The 15,323-nt window shown below is 38.1% G+C and overlaps 1 protein-coding gene across 3 annotated transcripts; it reads left to right on the plus strand.

Annotated features, from left to right (window-relative positions):
• Positions 1-37: 37 nt before the first annotated feature.
• Positions 38-15,293, plus strand: GLT8D2 (glycosyltransferase 8 domain containing 2). Of its 3 annotated transcripts, XM_072038492.1 has the most exons (11): positions 38-1,648; positions 2,279-2,420; positions 3,536-3,580; positions 4,960-5,055; positions 6,240-6,408; positions 8,175-8,292; positions 8,850-8,934; positions 11,254-11,366; positions 12,075-12,241; positions 13,795-13,907; positions 14,709-15,293. In XM_072038492.1, exons 3-11 carry the CDS (start codon positions 3,562-3,564, stop codon positions 14,879-14,881), a joined length of 1,053 nt encoding a protein of 350 aa, XP_071894593.1. In that variant the 5' UTR covers positions 38-1,648; positions 2,279-2,420; positions 3,536-3,561; the 3' UTR covers positions 14,882-15,293. The 3 variants fall into 3 exon arrangements, with proteins under 3 accessions (XP_071894593.1, XP_005028739.1, XP_038024754.1); XM_005028682.6 differs by lacking the exon at positions 2,279-2,420 and having other exon boundaries at positions 40-1,648; XM_038168826.2 differs by lacking the exons at positions 2,279-2,420; positions 3,536-3,580 and having other exon boundaries at positions 40-1,648.
• Positions 15,294-15,323: the final 30 nt, after the last annotated feature.

Here is a 15,323-nt window from a genome sequence, read left to right on the forward strand (position 1 = left end):
GGCCGGGGTGGGGGGGACAAGGGGGGAGGTGAAGGGGCGCGGGGTGGCCGCGGCTCCTCGGGTGCTGTTTGTGGTGGTGCCATCCTCAGGAGCGGCCCCTCAGGCTTAACTGAGCGCCCTGGGTATCGCCCTGTGAGGGGAGTGAGGTGTTAAGATAAGAAGTCGAGGTTTGGGTTGTGTCGAGCTGGAGATCTCGGTCAGTGGGGTGGGAGCAGGGCTGTTCCCTCTGTGATCAGGGCGTTCAGTGAGGCTGTAAATGCCTGGGTTCAAGGGAAACCTGGAGAAGGCGCTGCTGGCAGTGTGGGGAGAGCTGGTGGTCCCCACGCTGCTGCCACACGCACCTCAGAGCTCAGCAGTGTGCACGCACAGTGCAAGGGACACTAATAAAACAGGTGGATTTCGATGAACACGAACATAATCCTGTATAAAAAGTACCACGCAACAGAAAAAGTGATGGCTGCGACCATCTGCACGAAGCATGCAACTCCTTGTACTGCTCTTCATGTATTTTTCCAACAAGCAGCTCTGCAAAAGGATCGGTTTCTGTAGTAAATCAGACACAGATAATACCCTTGAAGCATATTTGAGACATATGGTTAAAAGCCCACGTTTTCAGATCCTGGGAGTGGAACAAAAATCTTAGTCAAAATTCTAAAAATAAACCCTGCATTTTAACTTACTCTTCATAAGTTGTGTGCTGTCTCATGCCAGAAATGTGAAACAGAATTTAAGGTGTATTCTTCCTCCTTTCACCAGTGATGAAAGTCTTGTGATAAAACTGCTTTAGCGTGTAAGGGGAAGGCTCCTAGAAAGGAGGCAGAGAATTGGAATAAAAGAAGTGAGATAGAAATAAAAGTGCAGAAGCATTCCAGGGGCATTTGGGAGACAGAGTATCAACAAACAGAATATTAACATCTACATGATACCTTAATCTATCGTCCATCTGAATCCAAACCAAACCCATGTGTTCAGATTAATTTCTCAGAGATTTGGGGATGATACAACTCAAGTCAGAGTGCATGCTCAGTTGAATTTTGCAAGTTTTGCTCCATTTCATATTTGCAACAACTGTGCAAACAGACACTAAAAAAAACTTGGCTTTCATTTTGACTTTGGCATGTTGTTGTTTGGCTCTTGCACACTAGTTATTTATTCACATTTACCACAAATAATGACTAGAAACCTAACCTGCAACTAGACTGTTGAAGTAACTTCTGGAACGGTTTGCTTCCTTCTCTTTCCTCCACCCCCTTAAGACTTTTTGTCTTGTGGGATTTGTTCGCAATCTGCTAGATGAAGCTCTAAGGCAAGTTTGCCAGATCTAGGGCTGCATCATCGTTCAGCACATCTGGAAGTGGTTTATGGGCTCTCATTCCTTCAGTGCCGCGTCTGGACTCTCTGCTATTCCTCAGCAGCAGAGAGAAAAGAAAACCAGCACAACTCCAAAGTAAACTTTGAAGAGTTTGAAAAAGGAATCGAATCTTAAAACTGTTTCTGTGCCCTGTAAGGCCCTTGTACAGGGGACTTTAAAGGAGGACGATGGGCAAGGAAGCTTTGGCAAGAGTGCTTACATCTGTGGGCTATCTAGGATCCAAGTAAAAAGCTCTTCAGGAGAAAGAAGTCCCGAATACTGTGCTGCTTTGAAGAGGTAAAAAGACTAATTAAGCAGGAAATATCTGAGCAGTAATGTCATGTTTCTGAGCTTTCCCTTCTGCAGCCCCTTGTTTTATGACAGGATTTAGCAACTGACTTAGGGACTGCCAGGTTCTAGGAACTAATGTCTAAATTCAGGAAAAAAAATGAGTAAATATTTATAGGAGAATAAATATTCCTTTCTTTAAAAAGCAATGACTAGTTAATCTGAGTTGCTGAGACTTAGGAACTTTGTGGTTTTGGAATTCAAACTTTTCTTATATGAAACTTTCTGTGTTTAGATTTTAAAATTTAAAACATGGTTCAATATATGTTGATTTAATCATCTCTGAAGAGATCATGAGGCTGTGACTATCCAACTTTCATTTTGCCGTGATCATCAGTGTTATTTGTGACTATTGTTACAAATTTAGTTAAAAGGCTGTAGTCAGCTCTATTGAAGTCAGTGAAAATTGCTACTGGCTTAAGTGAGGCTAAAAAGTTATTCCACAAGTGTAGGGTTTTCTGTTGTCTCTCTCCTTATCTAAATGAATAAGCTTTTAAATGGCTAAGACTACAATACTTGTGTAATGTGCAAGAGAAGGGATTTCTAAGCAGCATATATTTTTTTATTTCAACTGATAAGGTTGTTTTCATATCTATGTAAATTAATGCCACATGAAGAGAGCTGCTGGAATGCAGACAAGTACTGCAGATGTGAAAGGAATCGCAGAAATATTCCTCTCTCTACGATTTAGTCATCTGTTGGGATCTAAATATATGCAAATGTAAGTGGTTTGTAAACAAAGCCACATCTTAGCTTTATTTATGTTTTTATTTCCATTTTACTTGTTAGTCAAAGTAGAGGCTAATTCAGGATGCTCCCTCACCAGCAGCATTAACCAATGAGGGGTGCTCATTTTTGTGACTCAGGTTTCAAGAATTTCTGCTGTTTCGTGTTCCTTCTCAAGGAATGAGAATGAACTTCATTTTAATACGTGGATAGAAACTGCAGTGTTTCCTTGTCTATACTGTAGCATATCTGTATGTATGTAAACAGGAAAAATGGGTTTTGATCTTGAAGATAGCTACAATAGTATAAGAGTTAGATCACACAGTTCAGTGTGATCCTTCACTCCTGCCCCAACCTCTGATGGTGGTTTTTATTGTTGTTTTTTTTTTTTCATAAATAATACTACTGCTGCCAGAACTTACGTGAATGTTGTCCTTTTTCCACAATTTTAGGGATTGTGTTCTTTCCTCTATGGTACAAAGTCATGGCCATTCTCACGCCTTGCTTAGAAGTACAGTTTTAGGGAAGGCTACTTCTTTATCTTAAGCATCACAGATGTGCTTAAATACAAGCCATTTTGCACAAGCTCCCCTTTTACTGTTGCGGGAAGGACACTTCTCTTAGAAAATCTTTTCACAATTACTCTAAAATTTTCTCATGGTCTGAGAGTCACTGCTCCAATGTATGATACCTATGTGTTTGGGAACTGTATGCTAGCAAAAGCTTAGTATTCATGATTGTTCTTATGTTTTAGGTGAGATCAGATATAAAGGCAGATGTATTTACAAATTGAACCAGTTGGTGTTTTTATAATTTTTGTACATTATTTTAAAATGTGTTAAAAATCATAGTTATTACTGGTGTAGCTGATTGGACTGAATGTATTAAAACAATTAATTTCAGTCTATTAATAGGCTGAATATTAAAATATCTAATAGCTCTGGCTCAAAATATTAGTTATTTGTTGCAAGAAAGTTATTTACAAAGATAGAATGCTTTTACTGGTTGATAATGCTAAACCTTATCCCTGAAATATTTAACTAGTGTTCACTGCTTGTATTCATGATTTTTCCCTCTCTCTCTCTTTTTTATTTTTAAATTTTACTACAGACCACAGTTCATATCCAACAGAACATATGGCTCTTTTAAAGAAAAGTAAGAAAGATTAAAAACATTTAAAATATGTATTTTTAAAAGAGGGCAGAGATGTCAAATGCAATTTATCATAAAACTGTTGTAACAGTTGCATGCAAATTTATAACTAGTTTTGCTAAATTATACTTAACTTTTATTATCAAAATAAATATTTTCCTGTAAACTAAATCAGCAATAAGTACAGCAATAAATCCTATTAATTTAATATTACTCACTACTTGCTGCATGAGACTGAGTGCAGGTAGCTGCCAGTTTCATGTGGGCTGTGCCAGGAGCACCCAACCGGACTTTTTAAACAGAACTCTGCACGTTAATGCTGTTCATACTCGATATTGAAATGTGGCCTTGAGAAATTTGGGATTCTCATCACCTGTTGTGATCAATGACTGAAAATGGACGGCTGTGAGTCTTCAGTTATACAACCAAAATATCACTGAAGTGAATGGGCACTTTCCTCAGCTGATTTAAACAAGTGCAGGTTTGGTGATGCATGCATACCAATTTCAACTTATTCTCATGCCCAGTTCTGGTTAATTGGCCCTTTTGACTCAAACAGTTCAAAACTTTGTTCCCTTTGCTCTTTTGCGTGCCTTGAATATCTACCATCACCTTTACGATGGTACAAAGTAATGAAGTCAACCCAAAGAACTCCATCATCAAGGTAACTGTCGGTGATGGTAGCATATTCCTTCCCTGTCCTATCATTGAGCTGTCTTGGTTAACAGCTCATGGTTGGTTAATGTTGGATGGCTTAGGCTTGTCCAAGATAATCTGGTAGGAACTAGAAAATCACAATATACAGTAAGGTCTTTGCTTTTGCATGTTTTGTTTTGACTTTACTAATTACAGTATCAAAATGTTTATGTATTCTCAAATATTTTTGGAACATACCTGGTTTCAGTGGCATGCTGGGTTCATTTTTCTAGTACTGTTAGAGTTTTGCTCAAATATACCTTGAAGATCTGCATGTTGAAATCAAATAAAATTTTATTTGGGTCTGAAGGAAGTATGAGAGAAGGAAAAAGCTAGGTAAAATAATTAGTTCTTGAAGTCCCATGATGTAGCCAATGAAAGAAAGTTCCAGGATTCTAGTAATACTTAGAAACATTACTTTGATATTATGGATAACCCGTGTGTACTTAATGAGTGAGCAAACAATCCACGAAAATCAGATAGTTGGAAATAATTGTAAAAGGACAGAGATATCATTACATTTTTAGCATAATGTTTTTAATTTGATCAAATAGTGAGAGAAAAGAGAAAAAAAAGACAGCAAATACAGGTTTTGATATGTACTAATTGCAAATTTGATTTTAAAAAGGTACAATGAGTATTCTAGTTTTTAGAGTGATTGTTAACACATTCTTCCTTTTTTTCAGTTAACCAGATCTTACTGTTGCTTCTTGTCTTAACTGTATGTGCAATTCTGTACAACAAAGTTCACAAAGTGCCATCTGCATTAAAGAATGAAGCAGGTAAATGACTTCCATTTCATTTATGTTCCTGTTTGATGTTTCTCACCTCTTCATTTAACATATATTTTTCTTGTTATTATTAAGCCTGTTTGCCCTGCAGCAGATGAGCCACTTCAAATAAAATAGTAGGAGACTGATAGTACAATTAAGAATTGTCATCCCGATTCACAGTTTTATCCAGATGTCACTGATGCAGATGCTGGTGGATATTCTTATTTAAGAATACTATTGGAGTTGCCAAGTGATAACAAACTTCAGTCAGAACTTGTCCCTTGGGAATATGCTTGGCCTACTTGTTGATGTCAGATGGATCATCAAAGTATTATCAATTATATAATTTTCAGCAGAAGTTCTTGCTGGAATATTTGTGGTAACAAAAACCCGCTTGGGTTGGTATGGTTGGACTAGTATGTAGTGTTTATACTAATAGCTTATTCACTGTTCCTAAGATAAACAAATTTTGTCTTAGTATAAACCATTTCTATTCAGTATGGTTTTGTTGGGCTGTTATGAGTTTAATGGATATGTTTTAACCATTATAAATGTATTCATACAAGTTCTGTAAGTTAGTCAGTGCTAGGGGTACAAATTTTCCTTATCAGTGATGTGAGCTGTTTCAGTACTGTTCAGATTTTTTTCTCTTTTATCATTAGCAACTTCCTGGTGGTACAAAATTTTGCACTATTCCTTTCTAGCCTGCTTCCCAAGGAAGTGAAGCTCATGCTCTTCCACTACACCATGTGGTATACATGTTCTTCCATTATACTAGCTCCTTCGTTTTACCTCCTTTCTTTGATAATTTTGGAGCCAATTGTTCAATTTGTACTAAATATAACTGAGAAGTAGAAGTCTCAAAGGTATTCAAACTTCTTTAGGCTTCGTGGGAGTAAGCAGCAACATGGAGAACAGGGTGATTTGTTCTCCTGTGGAGCAGAAGATACAGATAACACTTTTCTGTGTTCTGTTTGGAAGCATCTAAGTCAGCCTGCATGTAGTTCTGGATTAGTGACAGCTCGCGCTGTGTGCCTTGGCAGATGTGGATGTGTAAAGGATGTGGGAAGGAAGTGAAGTGAATGTGATATGATTCCACTGTTTATAGAACTATGAGCTCACTCTTATGACCCAGAAGTGATACAAAAAGATTCTCAATTTTCTACTATAATGCATAATTTTGTTTCTTGCAGTTGACTTGGAGAGTCCTGAGGAAATGGAAGAAGAAATCCCAGTCGTAATCTGTGCTGCTGCAGGCAGAATGGGTGCAGCTATAGCAGCAATCAGTAGCATCTACAGCAACACAGAGGCTAATGTTTTGTTCTACATAGTTGGGCTGAAGAACACCATCCCTCATATTCGGTATATGAGTGCTTTATTTTATTTCAGGCTGTAATTAGGACCAGGTTGTGGTTCTCCTTAGCATGAGCATAAGCTTTGGAGGACTTTCCAGGAAATGTTTCTTCCTTTTGTAGGAAGAAAGTACTTCCTTTTAAGTAGTGTCTTGGTAGCTGTCCCCAGGATTCCCTACACACAGGAAAAAGGATCATTGTACCCTCCTTAAGGCACTTGCTGTCGTAAAGGGGTATGAAATAACCATAACATGCCTGTATCTCTGCCTTTTTGCCTTTTGTTGATCAGCTGCAGAAGAGAGTGTGTAGTAAGGTAAGTAAGTGCATACATGTACATGCTTACTTGTCACAAGCCCATTTTGTGGCACTGCATGCAGCTCATATGAAGCTGTGTCTTTAGTTTCAGAGCAGAAAAGCCTGCTGTCTAAAGCTAATTTCAGGTAAAGGAGATGGGTAAATGTTATAAATAGAGGCCCAAAGAAGCTAGTAATGAAAGCATGTTTGGGTGTTTTTTTGCAGACATTCTCTAAAACAGGGGGAAATGAGAGAGGGAAGGTGTGAACCAAAGATTCAAAGATTTTTTTAAGCAGTTCTTGCCTCTGCTTCTGTAGCTTGTGTACTTACAATTTATGTCAAAGTGAAAAGATGTGATAAGTGGGGTTCCAGAGAGAGTTTTTCCAATCCAGTCCATCAGTAACCTAGAGAATAGAATGGAGAATGTTCTCTATGACTCTACAGTTGTCGCAGAGTTGGAAGAGAGGGAAGATATATTGAGTAACAATGATGAGCTGAAAACAAACTCCAAATGAGTTGAAAAAATGAGCTGTAAAGCATGATGAAATTCAGTAGAGGTGGAAATTGCTAATTTTGTTGACTCAAGGTGAAGCAAGAGTTTGTTAGCACTTGCTAGATAATATGGGGACTCCAAGTGCATAATAACAAGTACAATTTATGGTAGGCCACACAGAAGCTTTATTAACTGTGATTATAGTGAGAGAACGGGAGTGGAGGGATAGATGCTGTCTGTATGCTCACTTAGTATGAATTTGGAGACCCCATATTCTTTGACACACTCGTTTTGAAACCTACACTACTATAACTGATGACACTGTTGTGCAAAAAAAAAAAAAAAGGAAGCGGAAGGCATGCTTCATAGTGAAATATAGTTGGGGATATATATGACCTCTGGAGATGTGAGAAAACAGTTTCTGAGCTCCTAGGCATTTCTACCACATCAGAAAAAGTATGACATTTAGTTTAATGTGCCTTACTTCAGGAAAGATTTAGAAGAGAGGTCAGTCGAACATCAAGCAACAATGACAGGAAATCTGACAAAATATTGAAAAAAATTAGTCTGAAAAAAAAAAAAATTCCTCCACTAAACTGTGAATATGTGACAGTCATCTTGAAGGACATAAAACTGTAAAAACGAGAAGACTGACCTATTTTTTAAAAGCATAGCAGATAGGATAAGAAAAAAATGGTCTTTAACCATAGCATGAAAGTCCAGGAAATAATATTTAGTGATCACAAAGGTGTAAAATGGGTTGCTTGTACAATGTGTGGAGTCTCTGGTTTTGGCACTTTTTTTTTTTTTTTTTATTTCAGGTTAAACAAATGTCTGTGTGCAATAGGTGTAGACATAAGTGATTTTGTCTTGGGGTAGGATAGATGAAGTGAGTTTCCAAAGCCTCTTATTTTCCTGTGAGTCTGAGTTAACGCTGGAAGTACTCTCCACCTGCTAAATATTTCTTTTATTACTTCTTTTAATCACAGAAAATGGATTGAAAATTCTAAACTGAAAGAAATAAAATTTAAAGTTGTGGAATTCAATCCCATGGTACTAAAGGGAAAAATCAGGCAAGATGCAGCACGTCCTGAACTACTGCAGCCTGTGAGTAAACAAACACCACACAACACATTTTCAAGAATTTAATGCACATTACAGGTTTTTAAATGTCCTAGTCTCTGTTCCACTACAGAGGAGGGGTGCAACCCTGCAAAAAACACTTCAGGTCCAAATGCTAAGCTGTCACTCAAGAAGGAAAAGTGCATTGTAACAAGCTCCTTGCAAGTTTTCTGTCTTGCTGGCACCTCACCTATTTGGTGGTATAAACTTGGTGTTTTGAATGTGTTATATATTTAAGAATATATTTACAATTTATCAGAGGAAAGATACACTAGTGCTTCTTGTGTCTCCATGATGCTGAGTTGGCTGCATTCTGCTATGTCTAAGGTTAAGTCAGAGACTAAAGACTAACCTAAATGTTACCAGCTGTCAGAAGAAGCTGATTTGCTGGTGTTTTGTTGTACCATCAGCACTGGAATACTGTGTCCAGTTCTGAGCGTGTCAGTAAAAGAACTAATAGTTTATTAGTCAGTAAAGAGAGACTAATGCATTAAACTGCTTTAACACTTAGTATTTCCTTTTTTCTTCCCCCTGTTTAACAGCTGAACTTCGTTCGATTTTATCTTCCTTTGCTTATCCAGAAACATGAGAAAGTCATATATTTGGATGATGATATCATTGTTCAAGGTAAGCTGACATCCAAAAAGCAGTTTCCAGCAGAATTAGGATTAAAGTTACTTCAGCTTTTATAGTTGTCTGGAGATACAAGAGTATAATGGAAAGTGAGGAAAATTCTAGGAGCATTGTACTTGGGAAAACTACAAAATTTCTGTTTATGTATTTAAAGGAAATTCTGAAGAAAACCTCTTCATATGTGTTTTTGATAGTTGATTTTAATCAAAATCAACTGTATGGGTTTCATTTTAATTGGATTCGGTCAGTTGCTGAAAGATAAGGTATCATGGTTTTCACTTGGATGCTGTAGTATGTAGTTAAGTGTGATTTGTGTTTCCTGCTAGCATTCAAATTCCCACAAATGCTGCTCTACTATGAGCTGCTTTATAAAATATAATTGATTTTCTCTGCCTGTCTCATTTTCTTTTACAATAACTTATTACATTTTCTTCAACATGTATGCTTACTGGTTATCTCTGCTTTTTGGTTTTGTTATTCTGTCCTCAGTCATTAACAGAAATAATTAACTTTTTGTAAGGTTCTTAAGTCTTCATTTACACTCCATTTGCATAAACACTTTAAGCTGACCCCACCTCTTCACCTGCATCCCTCCCTCATGTGCCTGCACCAGCTTTCCCCAGAAAGGTGATTCCTTTCAGCCTGAACTAGCTTCCTGCCATGACTTAAGGCAGTGCTCCAGCAGAAACGACTGGGGTGACTGGTAAAAGAGGAGAGGTAGGACTTTCTCTTTCATTAGGGGTGTCAGATTGTCAGCTGATAGTGTTTCTGGAACCACAGGATAGAGGTGTAGTTTTACATTACAGCTAATGGTAGGCTGCTGCCTACGGAAGTGGCTTCTCCTGTCCGCAGGCAGCTCCTGTTACCTCTCTTGTATCACACCTACAGTTGTGCAGCTGTGAAATAAGCTGACATTTTCTGGTTGACCCGGCAGAAGACTGGCTATATAACAAACAAACAAAACCAACCAACCAAAAAACAACAAAACTTGTTTTCCTCTTTGCTTGCTCACCCTTGGGCCATGTAATCGCAGGGCCCAAAAGAGGGGAATGAAGATGGGCATGTGGGAGTGGAGGCAGAGGGAGGGTGCATCTGCTTTGGCAGCTGTTCCTCATGTTTTAACTGTAATGTGAGACTGCTCTCTATCAGATGTCTCTGGAATGGGAGTTCTGATAGGGTACAGAGTGATTGGGAGTTTCAGGGTTTAACTTTGGGACTGTTTATGTGTTGGACAGTTATTTCCTACAGTAAGTAAGAATGAAACATTTTGTGTGTCGTCACATTTTTTTCCCCACTTTTTCTCTTGAAAAAACACAAGTTATTTAGAATCAGGACAAAGTACCTGATAAGGCTTGTTATTTTTAAACAATTACTAGCTGCCCCATTTGCATTATTGTTATTAGGTGGGATGTAATTTCTATCCCAAGTCTTCCATCTGGCTGGTGAGTTTGGAGAATTTTTCTTTCAGAAACAGTAGTTCTGCTCTTTGCAGTGTGAGGAATGTTTTCAGTTTCTAGTCTTTTATTGAGGTTTCCTGGTAATAGCAGCTTTACTTTTTCATGGCCTACCTGTGGGGAGTGGCCTACCTCAGGCTAATGGGCCCGCCAACTTAATTCATCTTACCTGTGACCCTTGCCAGTAGATTGAAGGGGTTTGGATGCAGACTCCCCTAATTGCTATAGCTGTATAATGGTGGTGCTGTGCTTCCCACCGGCCCTGAAATCCTTCTGGCACAGTGGTTATGTGCTTGTCAGATGGTGAGTGAGGCATCATGCGTTACGTTATCTCCCTCCATCAGGAAGGAGCTGGGCAGTCTGGGAAGCCACAAATGTGACAGGCACCTTTCAGCTGGCCAGTGCTTATCAGTAAGCACTGGGAATCTGGGTATTTTACTACAAGGTACAAACACAGGAACAGAGGAAAAAAACTGATCCGTGCAGGAAATTGAAGAGACTTTTCTGAGGCATTGAAGTCATCTGCCCATGCCCTCTTTCTCCAAATAAGAGTTAATTGAATGCATAACTTTGTAACCAGCTTCTTAACAGTGTAATCAGCTGCTGCTTCAGCTGATCTTGGACTTTTGAACCAAATTAAGGATGTATTGAATACTGATGGCAATAGCTGAAGATAGACACCCATATATGGGACATAAACTCAAAAATTTCCCACATAGCAAAATTCAGCCTTCATTAACATCTGAGCTATCCCCTAAAATTAATATGTTTGTAATTAACACTGAGAACAGAAGTTATCCTATCAGCTATGTAGCAGAGAATAGGCTTACTCTTAAGCTTTTCAACTTTGTGTAACCAGGTGACATCCAGGAACTCTATGAGACTAAGTTAGCTCCTGGACATGCTGCCGCTTTTTCAGATGATTGTGACCTGCCTTCTACGCATGAAATGGTTAGAAGTGTAGGCATGCAGGTAAGGTGTAATTTTGGAACTCTAATCATGAATGTATTGGCTCATAAGCATAACATGATTTTATATATTTTCCTCAAAGTGAAAGTTTTTTTTTTTTCCCCATATTTTTTGTACCAGTTTTACAGGTAATTAAGAACTACTTTCTGTAGTAACTGTAACGATATGGTACTATCAGAGTTGTTTCCTGTAGTAGTTTAAATCTTTGTTGTTCTTTGGATTCTACTAAATTATGTTTGGTATTTTATTAAGTTAATTTTGCTATCAGTAGATTGTGAGCACTTCTGGAGTATTAAATGAAGCAAGAGTACATGATATTTGTATTAGTTGAATTGGGAACAAAACTCAGCAAAGATACTTGAAAGCAAATTTCTGAGTTGAGTTCCCCAAAACTGTCAGTCCCTCTAGCTGCACAAGTATAAAGACACATAATTTAGAGTAAGCTGCAGGAAGAAAAAATGTGGTGAGGAAAGCACTTTATTCACCTCCAGTGGGACAATATCATGGAAAAGCAGTTCAGTAGCTGGGCACACCTTGCCTTTCAGCCCCACGTCACATGGCAATTGAGACAGGTAATCATCACAGAAACTCAGCTTTGGAAGCACATACTTAGTCTCCGTGTGAGCAGCATAGAGATGCGTTTACTCTCACTTTTATTGAGATTCACAGGGGATAAACATACTTTGAAATTTTCTTTTTTTAACTTCCCAGAACACATACATGGGATTCCTGGACTACAGAAAGCAAGCAATTAGAGATCTTGGCATCAGCCCCAGCACCTGCTCCTTTAATCCTGGCGTAATTGTTGCTAACATGACTGAATGGAAACATCAGCGGCTTACAAAGCAGTTGGAAAAGTGGATGCAAAGAAATGTAGAGTATGTATAGAGAAACCTAGCTTTGCGCTTAACTGGAAATTGAGTATCAAAACTATAATTTTCTGTTTGTAAGCTCTTTAAAGTTTGCAACTTTAAACTTTTTTTTGTTCTGTGAGATACCAAAGTAACTCATGGTCAAGAATTTCCATGTGGTTATATCTGATTGAAAGCGTACCAGAAAATGCCGCCTGGAATATTAGTCCTGTGTTTATTGCAAACCGCACTTAATCCTGAGGGACACTGAGACCATGTGGGGCTTGTTTTGATCCCACCTCACTTGGGACCAAGCCACTTAAAATCTTCCCTTCTTGAGGCCACTTTAGAGAAGAAGGAATGTTTTCTTGTTTGTGTGGGGTCTCCCCCACTGTAACGTCAGCCAAACAGTAATTGGACACCCTACTTGTTAAATACCAATAGAAAACACTGCTTTCTCTATAAACAGACCAAACTTGACATGAAGATAATTTTTTGGCTTTGACCACAAATAAGTCATGAACACAATGAATCAAACAGTTAATTTTCAGTGTTTGTTTCTAACCTGCATTTGCAAACTTGTTTACTTGTTTTCTTGTTAGTAAAACTAAATTGAAACAGATTTGCTTGTGCTTTTGGACTACCTCCATTATTGGTTACTTTCAGAACAAAGCAGGAGAGACACAGATGATAAGCATGTGACTGAATAAAAAGCTAAATGCCTGTCTGTCTCACTCTGCTTAGGTAACGTTACGAGAAGATATTGCTCTGATTTTTAAGAGCTTGAAAAAAATCCATGAATATTAACTGCAGGTCTTAATCTACAAATATGATTTTCGATCATAATAAAACATTCATGTTCCTTTTAGCTGGGTTTTGAAGTGACAGTGAAATAAATTGCTTAGTTAGCAGCTGAAACGGTTCTGAAGGTTCCGATTTTTGTTGTTCTGTAGCCTCTAAGCCCCTCTTGATACTTTCCAGGTTTCCACCTCGTTGGGCTAGGCAGGTGACACGATGCTCCCATGTGCTGACTGGCCAGGCCTTAAGCACCCTGTGGCCAGACATCTGGCTGCTGCCTCTCCTCCCAGTAATGTTTGGCTTTTTCAAGCCCTGGAATTTTCACACAGTTCACAGGAAATTAATATCCTTTAGATGTTAGTTCATACCAACTAAACTGATCGAAAGTTAACTTACAGGTCTAAAAGTTGGGCAGGGAGGCGAAGGGGAATGAAGAGAGAGAGTGAAATACATAGAAGCATGTGCATTTCCTTAGCAAACAAAAATGAATTATGTTTAATTCCTTTATGTTGACAGTTGTTTTTTTTCCTACTTTGATTTTGCCAGCCTCATAGACTACAGGCAGCATGTGGAAGTAATTGGCTTCATGTTGGGTTTACTTGGTAGCAACCATCTACTCAACAAGAATTGGAGTTGCAAATGCAAGCAATTAACAGCATTAGAACAGAGTATGCTGAAAATAAGCGTGTTCAAAATGCTTTTGAATTTTACCAGAATACTTACATTTTGATCTCTGGACCAAAGACTCTAAGTGAGGTTTTGAATACTTCATTCTTTTGCAGGGAAAACCTCTACAGCAGCACCCTCGGGGGAGGTGTGGCAACCTCTCCAATGCTGATTGTATTTCACGGAAAGTATTCTGCTATTAATCCTATGTGGCACATACGGCATCTTGGTAAGTTTAGCTTTCCACCATTTGCAGTTTGAACTAAATAAAGTGAGAGTTTTTAAGATTCCAGTGTAGGATGTTACATTACTTTACCTCACCACATTACCTTATAGCTCAAACTGACATTATGTAACCCATGCTTCCTCCTTTTCCTATAACACTCACTAGTCCGGCTTGCTTCAGGGTAGGGCAGAATGTGTGTATATCCCACTGGTAATTGTCAAATACCTTAACAGGTCAAGCAAATAAAATAGCTTTACCCTTCCAAAAATAACTAGTAGTCATTAAATTGGATAAGAAGGGAAAAAAAAGTACCAAGGAGAAAACTACATGACTGAAGACCAACTAATAGGTTTAGGACATATTGTCCTAAACCATGGAAAGAATATGTAAAGATGTGAATATTGTCACAGAGACTGAAAAAACTGACATTTTTAGCAGCTAGAGTAGAAGATCATGGGAAACCTAGAAGTCTTTGTGTAGTCAACATGTAGTTAGCATTAACATGGGAACGGTGAATTATCCTGAGAGAAAAAAAATAATAGCTTTATATATAATAAAATGAATGGTACAAGAAATGTTTTTAGTGAATCTCAGATATACCAAGATGTTGTTGAGAGGAAACAGATTTTTCAGATGCAGAATTAGAGGTGTTAATTGAAAAAATGCTGCTCTATCATACAAATAATTGTCTATTGACAACTAAGTGGAACCATACTAATCAGACTTATTTTTATAAAACAAAAGTTTAACTGTGTAGTGTCTTCCATTACAAGAAACTTTTATTTTTTCCATGTACCCATGCAGGCTGGAGTCCCGATACCCGTTATTCAGAGCATTTCCTTCAAGAAGCTAAATTACTTCACTGGAATGGGAGATATAAACCTTGGGACTATCCCAGTGTTCACACTGATCTCTGGGAAAACTGGTTTATTCCAGACCCTTCGGGGAAGTTCAAATTAACTCGTCCTGACAGCTGATACTGAAAACACTTAATGCATTTATACTTTGTTTTGCAGCATGCAATAGTTTGAGAAGCAACGTGCCAAACTGTGTAATTAACCGATTTTAGAAAACTGAGCATTTCTTAAATATTGTCATAAAATGATTGTCAGTTTTGAGGGCTTATGGGTGGAGAGGGAGGTGGGAGAGTTAGTTACAGTTCAGATTATCCTGACTTTCAAATAAGGTGAGGAAACAAGTTTACTTGACAATGAAATACTTTCATTAAATATTTACAGAGGTGAAATCAGACAATGTGCTTTAATGCAAGATTTTTATAAATAAGACTCCAGTAGCTGCTGGCAGAAAACTGACACAGGAAATACTTCTTATATTACATATAAGTTGGCTTTAGTCTACTAGCCCCAATTAAACAGCCCCAAAATAAAACTTGTGCAGCCTTTTAATATGTAAAGTTCA

The sequence above is a fragment of the Anas platyrhynchos genome, chromosome 1 (genome assembly GCF_047663525.1).
Source record: "Anas platyrhynchos isolate ZD024472 breed Pekin duck chromosome 1, IASCAAS_PekinDuck_T2T, whole genome shotgun sequence".
NCBI lineage: Eukaryota > Metazoa > Chordata > Aves > Anseriformes > Anatidae > Anas > Anas platyrhynchos.